The sequence below is a fragment of the Gambusia affinis genome, linkage group LG14 (assembly GCF_019740435.1).
Source record: "Gambusia affinis linkage group LG14, SWU_Gaff_1.0, whole genome shotgun sequence".
Classification (NCBI taxonomy): Eukaryota; Metazoa; Chordata; class Actinopteri; order Cyprinodontiformes; family Poeciliidae; genus Gambusia; species Gambusia affinis.
The window spans coordinates 23,949,993-23,964,534 of NC_057881.1; the positions used below are offsets into that span (position 1 = coordinate 23,949,993).

Below are 14,542 nucleotides of genomic sequence, written 5' to 3' on the forward strand. Positions count from 1 at the left end.
ATCGCCCTCCTGCTTCAAAAACACTTCCCACCTCACAAAGGAACAACAACAACAGCGCCGCCACCGGACCGCTGACATGTTCTGCACTGACTTCTGGGATGAGCTCAGGACCCCTGGAGTAGGAAGTGATAGCGGCGACGCGGTGACAGAAGGGTATTAGCAGGTGACATTGAGCAGAAAGAGAGATAAATATTTATACATCCAGGCAGGAGACAGACAGCCGTGTTCCCTCCACCCGCCAGCCTCCCACCAACTCAGGAGGACAAACTGAGCCAGAGAGCGAATATTTGAGGGGCAAACTGGTAATCCACGGGCAGGAGGAGGGAAGGAGACGAGAAGGGAGTGACAGTGGAAGGAGGGCAGGCTGCAGCTGACAGGCATGGTGGAAATGTTGAGCAGCGATGAGACATGACACGCTGACAGGGCGGCGATAGGGAGACGCCTGAACAAACCTTCCCGAGAGCCAACATGGAGGAATGAGAGCGCGTCGATAATGTGAAGGCAAATTAAACACGGGGCGCCTTAATGCAGAGTGGAGAACAACGAGAGGGCAGCGAGTGATGACTGAGCTGTGAGTCACGTAGGGCGGCTGCTCTTTAGGTTAACCTAAACCAGGAGAAGGTTTCCTTGTTCCTTCCACGTAGTCTAACCCGTCCATCCTGACATGCTACAGCTGGTTTCACTTTGTATTCACGGAGTTTAAGGACAATGACCCCGGCAACTAGCTAAAATCTGTGAATACCAGAGAACTGCACTTTAAAAACTTCAAGAACTGCTCAAACACAACCTATACCTTAAGATGTAATAAGACGTACTGTGGAAACCATTGTAGTTTGAACACAGAAGCTAATAGCTACAGTTTCCTTATCAACACTCTTAGCTCATACGAGGCAAGAAGAAGAGGTGCTTCTCCTGGATTGGCTGATTTACAAACATGAGCCAATAGAGTGAAAAGCAGCATTGTGCATAGGTATTTCAGTTTCCCAAACTGCATTTTTTAAAAATATTTTGGATTTTAAAAAAATCCATAAATATCCAGATTTCACACAAAAATTTTAGAATTGATGTATGTTTAACCTCGGATAGCTGGACGAGATTCAACATCAGTAAATTCAATAGCTGTGTTTTCATAGAGAAATATAATTAAACAATTTGACTTTTCAAAAATGAATTCACTTAAATGAGCTCATCATTTCCCAAAAACTCCCGTTTTTCCATACAATGTTTTGTTGTTAGCATGAGGTGCTTTTTTTCCCGCATAAAAATTGGTTTATTTAGCAGAACTACAATGAAAACACATTTTATGCATCTTACAATCAACAAACTACAAACTACAAAGAAGAACACAACAGGAAGTAGTTGGAGGATGATGACGCAAAGTGATTTTAATGACTTATTGTGTGAACAAATTTATTCACATGATTTTAATTTCAATACTTATTTAATGAAAGTAAAGTGTAATGTAAAAGGCTGAGTTTTTAAGTTTGCTTTTGAATTTTTAAACGTTACTGTGAAATCTGTCATTTCTCATCTGTTTTTGCACTTTAACAAAAGTTTGTCATATTTCAACCTGGAGACTAAAAGTGATGTCTGAATCATATTGCAGTTTAAGCGCTAAATAAAAAAGGAACTAAGTTGTTTTTTACTAGCATTTTTTCTTTCACTATGTCTCCCACTAGCTGAAGCAGCCACTGCAGAACTGGGGAAATTTTTTATCCGATTACTCGACTAATAACCACCATAATCGATAGATTACTCGATTACTAAAATAATCGCTACTTTAACTAGATACACATGCAGGTGAAACACTGAGCTAAGGTCAGTGGTTGATCTTACCCAGGCAGAGTTGGACTGATTGAGCTGGTTCAGCATCACCACCGAGGTGCAGCTGTAGTCGTATATGAGCCTCCAGAAGTCGGTGGTGGTGCCGGGCAGCGGGTGCGGCGTCACCACGAAGGCAGCGGGTCGGAGGAAGCTGTCGGCCAGCGCCGCGTTGATGTAGTTGCTGCTCTCGCCCTCGGTGGTGACGAGGAAGGCCAGGGAGCGGTCCGGCGGCAGAACGTCCATGCTCCGGTTCTTCTCCCGGTTCCTGGGCATCAGGGAGACGCTGCACTCCTCCACGTCCAGGTGAGGAGTCACCGAGTTCAGGGTCTGGAGACAAACGAGCAGAGAGGAGGAGAGGCCATTAAAAAGGTCGCGTTTGTTTTTGGTGAACGCCTGTACGTTTTACATTAAATAATAAAGTTCCAGATTCAGGTTAAAAAGATCATGTGAATGACGCACTGTCCCTTTAAGACCAGATGAGTCAAACTTTAATCATACAACCAGAAAAGCCTTAGTCGTCACAGATGAGCAACAAAGAAACTGAACAAATGTGTTAGAAATAGAATCAAGAATAACTCATTCCTGTGGTAAATAACCTTGATGTTAATGTATCAGTAGAATGTAATGTGTATCATCTGAGCTTTAACTGGAAAATGTTTAAGTATTTCAGTTTTTTAAGTAGGAAATTGCTTAGTTGTATTAAAACACAAGTGTTTTTCTGCCACTTTTTCAAAAAAATAAAAATAAAAAAAAAAACTACTATGTTGGACAATAATAAATAATGAAAATTATTATTTCAATTCCATTCCTCTGATTTGGACGAGGTCTAAGTGTTAGTTCTAGCTAAGGCAGTTCCAGAGCAGCAAAAAAGAAACTAAGAAAAAAAATCTGGAAAATCTGTTTAGTCTAAATATTTTATACTTTCGTTTCTTTAAAAAAATAAAACAACATAAAAAAAAGTGAGGCTTTGACCTGATGACCTTCATGTTTGGATCAGCCATGGAGTGTCAACAGAATACTGAAATCAGAGGTCACTGTAGAGGTCACTAACACGGAGCTTATAAAGTTAGTGAATAGAAAAGTCCACCAAGACGTTTTAAGGTCATTTCATACGTTTGTAGCGCTGGTTGTTTTACTACAGAGATTTTTGGGTAATAAATGAAGTCATCTAAAAGAAAGTGTTTCTGTTGACAGTGTATGCATACATAAGTCATTTTTTAATCACTTAACTCCTAGTCTGCTCTAGTTTAGGTTGGTCGTGTGTATCTAACACCAGGTCAGTTGTTTAATTTACTCTTCAGTCTTTTTCTGTCCATTTTCAGAGGCCAAAATAAACAGAAACATATTGGAAGTCTTCACAGCGTCATTCAATTCATACACTGGCTGTTCTGTTTTTAAATTTGCATCAATATGGATGATTGATGCCGAGCTGCTTATGGTGCAGTAACAGAGAAGAGGTACTATACTATATGAGATTTTTTTCTCTTCCACCAAATTCTTTTCATTCAAAACTTGTATATATCAACATGTGACAACATGTGTTCATTTCAAACTGAAATGAATTAATAAATAAATAAGTGAAAAAAATTACTCATTTTTTCACTTAAGATTTTGAGTTATTGAGATTTTGATACAAGATTAAAATAAATCCATAAGCAGTTATTTAAGCACATATTTAATAAATGAGGTTGTGCGTTAAATTTATCCTTAAAGTCAGTAGAAGAACCTCCTTTTTGAGACTTAATAAAGGCTTCGTGTTAACTGGCAGCGACACGAAATGCAAATTCTATGGCTCAGAAACCCCACTGCAGCACAGACTTTTCTTGCCAAGAATAACATTTTTAATTATCCTGTTTATGCCATTAAAAGCAGCATATCAACATGTTCAGAGTGTAAAATGCAAACCTGTGATACTTTAATCAGGAAAAGGGTCAGTATTATGTATTTTCCAGGAACACAGTACCATTTTAAAGCACAGTCAACTATGTTAGTTTCTGTTGTTATAAAAATGCTGCATATATCAAATATGACTTACAAGAAATTTAACTTTGTAATTTAATGCCTTGAAATTGGGCCCCTGTCTCTTTAAAAACTCCTGCTCTTCCTGAAGATTAAAAAATTTCTCAAATATGCATGAAAGAATCAAAGCGACACTCCAGGTTTGTTTTTGATGAGAGAACAATATTATAACATGACGTAAAGCTCAAAAAAGTCAATTTTACATAATACTGCCCCTTTGATGTCATTTTACTTCACTTGCCATGATGAAGGATTATATAAGAGTTGCAACAAGTGAAATCAGGTAAAAACGTCCAGAAAACAGAAAAGAAACCCATTTCGTTTGAACAGGGAAGGGTTGAGTCACCTGAAACTCCTCTCTGAGCTGTGAGGTGTTGCTCTGAGAATCCACTTTCAACATTTCCTTGTAGGCAGGAGCAAACTCCGACACAGGGATGCCGGTTTCTCCACACAGGCAGGCCTCCAGGATGGCATCGTGGATGAAGACGTACTGCTCCTGACAGACAGACAGACAGACAGAGAGAGGTTCAGCCCCTCCCTGCTCGCCGCAGCGAGGCCCACTCGCCGTAAACAATGGCCAATTTAATTACCGCCGCCGAATGTTGACGAATAGTTGTCAACTGTCAGAAAACTCCTCACATTCTCCGTGCCTACGCTTTACTTCCAAGCACAGAACTGTCAATAAAAAAACAAAAAAAACCTAGAAAACAAAGATCTGCAGGACTCGTATCAGAAAAGCCACATGCTGCCTACAGGCGCCGTTTCAATAGCGTCAAGAGCCGGGCAATTAACCAGGAGGCTGGGACAAACAAAGGCAGGGAAACATTCACAGCACTGGACCTCCTTCACTGGATTTATCTGCTTTCAAGTGTCTGCACAAACATGGACGGAGCTGCAGCTGAAATACATGTTTAATAGAAAAGAAACTGTAAATGTTTGGGGTTTTATCATGCTGTTTTCCAAGCCTGTTAAAGCTGCAGTGTGTAACTTGTATAAACGATGTTTTAACATGTTTGTTAAAACTGTCACCATGTATGATATGAGACAAATAATATGTGAAAAGATTGATTACCTTATGAAGAAATGCACCAAAACAACCAATCAGAGCCAGGAGGAGGAGCCTAGTGCTGACAATTAACCTTATGCTAACTGAAAGCCTCACGGTTATTTCACCAAATATTGATTTCTAAACTCTTTCTGAGTTAAACTGTAGAAAGCGCCAAGTTATTACCTCTCATATGACATATTGTATAACAAATTGGTCATCGGCTTCCAGAAGAATCATAAAGCCAGTTGAAATAACTTCTAATATGAGTTTTCCTCTGGGATTAATAAACTAAATTCATTCATTCACAAGCGTTAAAGGTGTTTCATTAAGAACCCAAACCATCATTGCCAGATAGTCCAAAAACACAAATGGCTAACTTGGAGCAAACATTGTAAAAATGTTATAAAATATTTCATGCGTCTGCTGCATTTCTCTGAAGCCACTTCTTCCTGTTTTGCTTTCCATAGTTGTAATAAATTCAGAGTAACACGAGGGACCTTTCACTTCTCATTTCATGAAAAAAAAAATTAAATTCTAGAAACGGGGTCTGGGAAAGCCAAGCATGTCGAGATCGATTATATGCAAATGTGAATTGATTTGAACGTTATTTCATCCATTTTCTTGTTGTTCTTGTTGTGTTATTGTGTGGCTTTTATCCCCGTATTTATTATTGTGCTTTAACATCAACCTACCAATGGGTCTATGGACAGAAATTAGCCACATATTGACATAAGATTCTAGCCAATTTTAAAAAAACTAAACTTCTGCCTATTCATACACAGCTGAACGCTGTTTCCAAAGCTTTTCATGAGCATAAAGATCATTGAAGTGGAAGCGTGAGAAATTCCCCAGCGTGTTTCTGCAGTTGCTTCATATTTTCAGGATCAAACCTGTCAGCAGGGCCCGTCCTAAAGCGTCCCCGCTGTCCCACTCACTTCAGTCTGGATCATGTTGATCCGACGGGAGCACAGCGTCTTCACGCAGTTGTAGATGTCCACCACTCCTTCACACTCGGCCATATCCAGCATGACGTCCAGCACGATGTAGCAGCCAGTCCGGCCGGCGCCCATGCTGTTACCGGGCAGAACAGAGCAGAGGAGAGGAGAGGACGGACATGAGCCGCTGCACACTTAATACAGCTTACACAACAAAATACTTATGGAGAAAAAAAATCAAAGACATGCAATTTAAGACGATTACATTTTTTTTAAAATAGGAAAATAAAGACAAAAAACGTCAATACTTTTATCAACTTTAACAGAAATAAAACCCCAAGTTATGTTTTTAATACTTTAATAAGTTGGGTAATAAATAAATAAATAAATCATATTTAATTAGATTCAAAATTTTTCCTTTTTTTTTTGGAAAAATAGGAAATATTTTTGTCTTTATATTTCAAATTTGTTTTTTAATTCTATGTACAGTTGAAACCAGATATTTACACTGAAAAAAAAAAAGACTTTTGTTTTTAATGACTGTATGAAGGTAAATCAGACCAGACTTTTCTTGTCTTGGTTTATTTAGAATGACCAAATAATTTATTTTTGCTAAATGCCAGAAAACCTGCTGTGAATATTTATTTTGAGATTTTATTTTGTCACTTTCCTCCAGGTCAAAAGTTTACATACATTTTGGTCAGAATCATAAATAATTGTCTTTTAAGCTGCATGGCTGTCAAAGCTTTTGTGTTTCCTTCCTCAAACTTTGCACAGATTAACAGAGACATGTGGAGGCCAACCAGTATGGAATGTATGAAAACCTTTGAATTCAAGGAAAGTTACAAAAAAATCTCCTCAAAAATGCAAAGAAAATATTTTAAGTTTTCTGGTATCTAGCAAATAAAAATCAATTTTGGTAATTCCAACCAAGTTAAAACTCGAAGTTTGGTCTGATTTAACTTCATACAGAGAGAAAAAAAATGTGTGTGTCTTTTCAGTCGCTGTCTGTAAATATCTGGTTCCAGCTATAGACATTTTCACTTTTAAACACTTTGTGTTTTTCTTGTTGACATCTTTAAATATTCACGTAAACAATAAATAAGCACATTAATCAAAAATCAAAGACATAAAATCCTGATGTTGGTGTTTTTAAATCAAGACAAAAAAGCAATAATGATTTAAATAACCACAATGTACATTTCTTGTTTTCTGCAAGCTGATTTTTTCTCTTTTCACTCCAGGTGATGTGCAGCAGGGACAGACGGACCATGAATTTTAGCTCATAAACAGAGGAACCTGGTTGAGTTTCAGTTGGACCCAAAAGGGAAACACCAGGCTGCTGCTGTTCCTCTGAGCCACCTGCCAGCCTCCAGCAGCTCTCAGCTGACATGATGAAGATCACGTCCCCACGTAAAGCCACTTACTGATGATGATGATGATGATGAATGGCTGCTGCCTCTGACCATTTCCAGGTTTTCGTGCGTCAGATCAACCCTTCATCACACCCACTGTTTGCCATGCAGACTGTCAGATCCATGTCTGACTGTCATGTCTGACTGTCATGCTGCATCATTAGTGCTACATGGATGTAACTCAGACAGCGGGTCACGGCGCTCTGTTTGTGTAAGACGTGGAGAAAACGGGCCTGTTGTTCTGCAGAGGACAACAACTGCAGAATCACCAAGTCCCACTCTTTTTTTTTTTTTTAATTTAATGAACTTAATGAACTGTCGGCTTCTGTGTGAGAAAATGATTTGCAGTATATTACTCATGCAGATGGCTTATTACGAGATGGCTCCCCTGAACAACTCACAATTGGCAGGGGGAGTTTATAGCAGCTTAGCTTTCACTTTTTCTCTGTTTTTTTAATTTTTTTATTTGAAGGCATCATGTTACAACCAGCAGCTTAAATGTATTATTTAGGAGATCAAGACAAAAGAAGGAATAGTAGACAAGTGGAAAGTCAGAAAAAAATTATTAAAAAATATATAGGAAGAGAGTTTAAATTCCAATCAATTCAAATCAAATATACTTTATTTCTCCCAAGGGGGAAATTTAATGGAACTTCAAATAGTCGTTGTGCGTGGAGATGTTGTGGGCAGGAAGGAGCTCCAGTAGCAGTCAGTTTCGCAACGAATCTAAAAAGGCCAGGGATTTGGACACAAGTCATTACTATTATAAGTCACTACTATTATTACTCACTAATAGTGAGTGTCATTACTGTTACTATTAATCATGACTTTGGTCTTGACTTGAAAAAATGTTCAGTTATGACTTGACTTGGACTTAAACTTGTTTAATTGAAAAGACTTGATATCTGATGTAAAATCCAAAGTTTAGAACAAAAATGATTTAAAAAGTGAACACCGTTAATTCATTTCCTTCATCCTATATTAAACTCAAGCAGCCTCTGTTCTTCCACACTAAGACATAAGATTTTCATTTGTCATTATGTTTCTAGAACATAATGAAATCACAGTGGTACCCTCAGTGATAAAGAGATAAATAAATAAAGTCTTAATCAGTCCTCAGCATGAGCGTGTGTGTGTGTCTGCAGGGGGGCAGAGAGGATGGAAGGTGGACTGATTGGTTTTACAGCTCTTGAGGAAAAAAACTGTTCTTTAGCTGTGTGTGTGTGTGTGTGTGTGTGTGTGTGTGTGTGTGTGTGTGTGTGTGTGTGTGTGTGTGCAGAGGTGTAGGGGTGTGAGTTTGAATCCATATGCGAACACCAAGCGGATAGGAGACCGCTCTAAAAGCAGGAAGTGGACTATAGCGCAGGGCATTCTGGGTAAATACAATCAAAACAATTGTGTGAGTCGAGTCACTTACTGGAGAACTGTTTTTTTTTTTTTAAGACAGAAGAGAAATCCTACAAACGCCTAACTCTCCACTCCACTGTGTTTCTTTATATTTTGAGACAAAGGAAGTCACGCTCAGTGTCTTCTTCAGAGGTTTTTATGTTGTTTCCTTCAGTGGCTGCTGGTGCAGCGCCACCACAGGTAAGAAGGAGAACAGGTAATAGCTATGCTAACCATCACACCACCTAATTTATGGCGCTTTGTGTGGCTCATAGCTCTAAGTTATTTGTGGATAATTTTTCTTTTCACTTATTGTTCCATGTGAAGAAAATGCAACTTGGGGAATTGAAGTACTCCAGTGCAATGCTACTCAACAAACTATTGGCTGGCTTTTGCGAAGCAGCCAATCCAGCAGCACCATTCATTTCCCTTGCTGCTGATTGGATGCAACTGCAAGAGTGGAGACAAGAAAGACTGTAGATGCTAGCTTCTGCTGTAGTACTAGCACAGTTTCCACGGTTCGTATTAATGAATTTTAAGGTGTGCTTGGTGTTACCGAGGGTCCACTGTGAAACCCCCATCACTGACACCAGCAGGTGAAAACTGCATCGTTTATTGACTGAGGTTATTTCGACCATATGTGTTTGATGAGTTGGAACTGAACCATGAAGGCAGACGTACCTGCAGTGGACGACCACAGGTCCAGCGTCGGGGGGTGTGGAGGCTTTGACCCGGCGCAGGAAGGCCAGCAGGCCCGTGGCGTGGTACGGCACGCCGTGCTCAGGCCAGGAGGTCAAGTGGAACTGGCACACCTCGTGCTTAGCAGGGTAGCCTCTCTGGAAAGCAGTCATGTAATGCAGCAGGTAAAGAAATGTTTTCACATAAAAACCAGTTAGTCTGGCATTATACTAGCATAGCGATCGGACTCAGCAGACATGATGAGGGTTTCTATTAAAAATAATGAGCATGACTCACCCTCTCCATGGCAAAGGTGCGGACTGTGTACTCTGCCAGGGTTTCCGTCTTCAGTAGCGTTATCTTAATGTCGCCGTACAGCTCGGTGTCTTCAGGCCAGTACTTAAAACATTTCATCTGGACAGTTCAAAATGATTTCAATGCATTTGGGAAACAATACTAGAATCTTGTAGACTAGTTACAGTATCTAATGTCTAATATCTAATAATTTGACAAGGTCACATTTAAGACTTTTTAAGACCTGTTAAATGCAACTTTGGCAGAAAAGAAATCAATAAAAGTAGGCAATGTTTGGAGGATCCTGCTGTATCCCACTGTATATGGCCTTACACAACCTTAACGTCTATAATGCCAAGACAAAATTTATGAACTCTCAATGAATTTAAAAAGTTTTATGGTCCTAATTTTAGACATTTTAAGGCTGCGCAGACGCCCTGATCAATGTCAGAAGTCAAGGAAACGTACCCGGCCCACTTCCACCAGCTTGGTGAGCATGACAATACTGAAGCAATTCTCCTGCCAAACCATCCGCCAGAAATCATAGATCATCTCCTGCTTGGGGCCTGCAGAGGGGAGGTGGAAATGCAGGTGGCAGAGGCGGAGCGGGAGGGAGAAAAACACCACAAAGACAGGAAGTGATGGAGCAGGATGAGGGAGGTGGAGAGATGAGACATAAGTCAGAGGAAATCGCAGCAATAACCATCAGCGCAGAGGCAGAGAGTGTAATCCACGCCAGCCAGCGGAGCAACAATGTATCATTGATGAACTATCGGCGGCTCTCTGCCCGTCTTCCGCTGTGGGGAGGAATGCCACTTTAATACAGCCACAAATCCACAGGCGGCGTACAAACAGCCTCGCGTGTCGGCGTCTCCTGCTGCCGGCCGCTCGCCACAAATCACACCCACCCAGAGAAGACCACACTTCCACTGATTTTATTATGCCACGGCTTCTGTAATATCTCAGGCTACGCCGTCATGTTGACTGTTCTGCCAAACATAACATACACTAACACACACACACACACAGCCCACATTGTGTCCATTCATTTCTACAAACAGGTTGTGTTTTCCAGAGACTTGTCCTCTCTCAGGACCGCCAGAACAAAACTCCACCGTTCTGTCCTGGAAGCCCCGCTGTGGGAGTTGCTTTGTTCAGGCTGAAATTCTTCTGCTGTTGTGATCGACAAGTATTGCATATCTGGTCAGAAACTTGAAGTAGGCAGTGAGACATGCTGCGGTGGCAGGAGAATAAGACGACTTCAGATCTACACCAGAGTTCCCCTCTATGTATGAAACAGACCTGTCAGAAAGAACGGCCTTCTTCTTCTTCTAGTCAAGTCGAAGACAACAACAAGCTTCTTTTTTCCCAAACTGCATGTACAAACCTCAACAATGCCTAGCAACGGTATTCACACCCTCATATAATGATGCCATAAATATTACTGGATATTACATGAGGTTATGTGACAGTAGTGTGCAGCTCTCAGGATGATGATATGAATAAGTAAATATAAACCAGAGATGGAGTAAAGACAGACTCTTCTTAGAACTTCAACAAATATTGTGAGACATTGTCTTTTATACACACCACAAAATTAATAAAGAAAAACTCTTAACTACGCAACCAAACTACTTCTTAGTGATAAACTGGTCATATTAAGTTAATATTTTAACTATCACATGCCACCACACATTGATACACATTCTCTAATCTGAATTAATCAGCTCACATCACAGAATATTTGTATGATAAATTTAAAAACAGTGAGAGATCAGGCTAATAAAGATTGATCATATTTTATAAAATGATTATTGAATGCTCATAAAAGCAGTTAATCAGCGTATCAAATGTTTAAAAAAACGAATTAACAAATAATTAGATATTTAATATTATCATTAGTTAAATGGATTTAAAGTTATATATTTTTTGCTCAAACTCAGAAAATCCCAACAAAATGCCCTTGGTTGGTTCTCATCTAATGAGCATAAATAGTTCTGGATGGGCCTGCACGAGGACAACAAGAGGGGGTGACATGACATTCACATTAATCTGTCTTTATGAACCAATCAGAGCTCAGTCTGCATTGGCTGAAAGCGACCAGGGACCGGCCAACGCAGCGATCTGGCCGTCGTTTCTCCAGACGCCGTTCTCATTGCAGCAGATTCCACGTGTATTAGCGTATGGCTTGTTAATTTTTCAACAGGGGGAGAAAAGCACAAACGCACTTGCCAGAGGGACGGCGAAGCGAGCAGGAAGACGGATGACGAAGTGCAACCCTGGCATGCAGCTGGGTGAATCAGTATGCAGGGCACAGGCCGGTTTCTCTCCTCCCTCGGAGACTGAGCCGCTCTCATTCACACCTCCTCTGCCTCATCTCTGGACATAATAGTGGGTCGGCCCAGAGCACCTGCTGCCCAAAGCTGGCCGAGGGCTCATCCATGATGCAACAAATCAAGCTGAACCCGCCGCCACAGCCGACCACCTGTAGCGCACCGTACGCGTATGCAAAGAATTCTGAATCTTATCTGGGATGAAGTGAGCGAGGGGCCGGCGACAGCTTTATGACGCTGTGCAGGAAGTGTGTGCTTTTGTGGTACATGGGAGAAGAAGAGAGGGAAGAGAGTACCAAGACGCTCGGCAAACACGGCGGCGTGAAAAGGTGCTTCCAGATTTCTTGTTTTCGACTTTTATGTCATGTTTCTAAAAATGAAACCAGGTGAGAAACATAACCCGGGCAAATACAAACAACATTTCACAAGCTGTGAGTTTATTTTCGAAGGAAAAAAACAAATATCTAAACTTAGACTTTATTGTCCTTGCACAAAGGGAATGATGTTGCTTGGCTACTGGAATACACAGACAAAATACTGAAATACTATTTGTGTGATTATAAGTACACACACACACATACATTAACATGTGTTGCTAGTCAAGACATCAATATGGAACCTGTTTAACATAAAGTTAACTAATGGAACTTTTCATTATTGCCAACTCAGCACAGTTCAACTCATCTCTATATGGTCCTATGAGTTTTAAACTAGCAACTATCAAATATTCAACATTTATCACCTATTCACATTTGTCTTGTTAGTCCACAGAATATTTGGTAAATTCTCTGACTAATGTGAAATCTTTCAGAGGGTGTGGCTGCTGTTGCACATGGTGTGTAAGTAGCAGTGTATTTATGGCTGTTTTCACACCTGGAACTCTAGCAGACTCTTTTCGACTGGAGAGAAAAGTTACAACATTTGTTCCATTTGTCCTCTGCTCCGGTTCTCTGTCACGTTGAACTGTCAAGTGAACTGAACCCTTTCGGCAATCTGTTCCCCTCTTCACCTGTGGGGGCGCTGCACAACGAACCACCAACGCAGACGACAGAGAAACCTCCGAGGTCTGTGGAGTTCAACCTTTTGATCCAAATCAGTTTGATGACACGTTCACACCTCTCCGAAAGAATCAGACTTCATAGACAAGCGAACTAGAGTTGGATAAAACAGGGCTGAGGTCAATACGCTTTAAGACAAAATAACATTGAACTGACAGGCAGTCATAAACACTTTTTGGCAAAAGCAGTTTTCAGATTTTTAAAACAGTTTTCTCCCTGATAAATAAAATCAGTGGTTGAAAACTACAGCGTATATTCACTCAGGTTGTCTATTTATGTACTGAGGTAAACTTGGTTTGAGCATCTCAAACATTTAAGTGGGGGCTCACACTGCCTCACATCTCTTTTTAACTGGCAGTACTACTAGAAGACTCCTCTTAGAAATGTAGCGGTAACCAGCTGCATGCTTAGCAGAGCCTCCAGCCTCCCAGTGATCCGTCTTTGCATTTTGCATGAAACCTTTCTCATATTGCTAAGTGTTGCAAAGCCACTCTGACATCAAATGAGTTCACCAGCAGCCGTTTTCTTGCTTTGTTTAGGTAAATCCTGTCGACGCGGCCTCAGCTTAGGACCCGGCGTTATTAAAGTTCTCGGATCACAACCGGTCTAATAAACCTGCGGGCATGTCTGCATGGAGAGGGAGAGCGGTGCAGGCAGGGCTGAATTAAATGATGGAAAAACTCCCAGAAAATCAAGACATGTGAAAAGCATGCCCTGTGTGAACGAGAGCAGGAGGAAAAAAAAAAAAAACTCTTGTAACCTTATCTCTGCTGGACAGACACTTTTAATAATATCCCTGAGCAGAACACATCTCCTTTCTCTGTTTCCCCTGAAATCAGTTCTGTTTCTCTGTTCTGGTTTTACAACTTGTCAGGATTAGAAAAGTCTGGGCTAAGACCCCCCTTAATAACACTCTCGTGTTCAGCTGCGTGTTGCAACAACACACAAACACCGGAGACTCGGAGGCCAAAGACGTACGGCTTTATTCAGAGACGCTTTGCACATTACGACACAGATCTGATCACTGCTGGTTCCTGTCAGACCACCAGAATGCTGGAGCTGCTCCTGAATCCTTCAGGATGAAATGATCAGGGTTCTGGATGACTCTGTTTAAACTGTTAGGAACTGAGTTCATATTTGTATAGAACACCTTTAATTGTGGAGCGTGAACTGACTGCGGCTCTTTTTAACAACGTTAAACAAAGTTTGCGAAGGGAACGGTGGCTGTGAAGGGCCAAACTTTGGCCACATTTTGGAGGAAAGAATCCATCTAGATTCTACAGACTGCTGTCTCATTTGGGTCTAGCTGTTTACCATTCTAGTTGTTGGCATGAAGATTTGTTTTTATTAGAAATATGTTTGAAAGGACAGAAATTGGATCAGCAGCTTCACTTCATTTCACTTAAGTAGAGATTTTTCAGTGGCAGAAAAAAAACCAGAGCTGTAATTTGTTGTCAGTCTACAATTCTTTATCTATGTTGTTTAAAGTATAGTGTATTAGAGGTTAATACTGTACCCACTAAATAAATGCATACACATCATGTGAGTACTA

The 14,542-nt window shown here is 40.6% G+C and overlaps 1 protein-coding gene across 4 annotated transcripts in view; it reads right to left on the reverse strand.

Annotated features, from left to right (window-relative positions):
• ptprua (protein tyrosine phosphatase receptor type Ua) overlaps positions 1–14,542 on the reverse strand; it is a 176,631-nt gene that overhangs the window by 4,972 nt on the left and 157,117 nt on the right. For all 4 annotated transcript variants that reach the window (XM_044137964.1, XM_044137967.1, XM_044137966.1 and 1 more), the window contains 6 exons: positions 10,068–10,165; positions 9,603–9,719; positions 9,309–9,463; positions 5,827–5,962; positions 4,190–4,339; positions 1,837–2,151 (listed from right to left, as the gene is read on the reverse strand). In XM_044137964.1, coding sequence (XP_043993899.1) covers positions 1,837–2,151; positions 4,190–4,339; positions 5,827–5,962; positions 9,309–9,463; positions 9,603–9,719; positions 10,068–10,165 — 971 coding nt within the window. The remainder of the gene's footprint in view (positions 1–1,836; positions 2,152–4,189; positions 4,340–5,826; positions 5,963–9,308; positions 9,464–9,602; positions 9,720–10,067; positions 10,166–14,542) is intronic.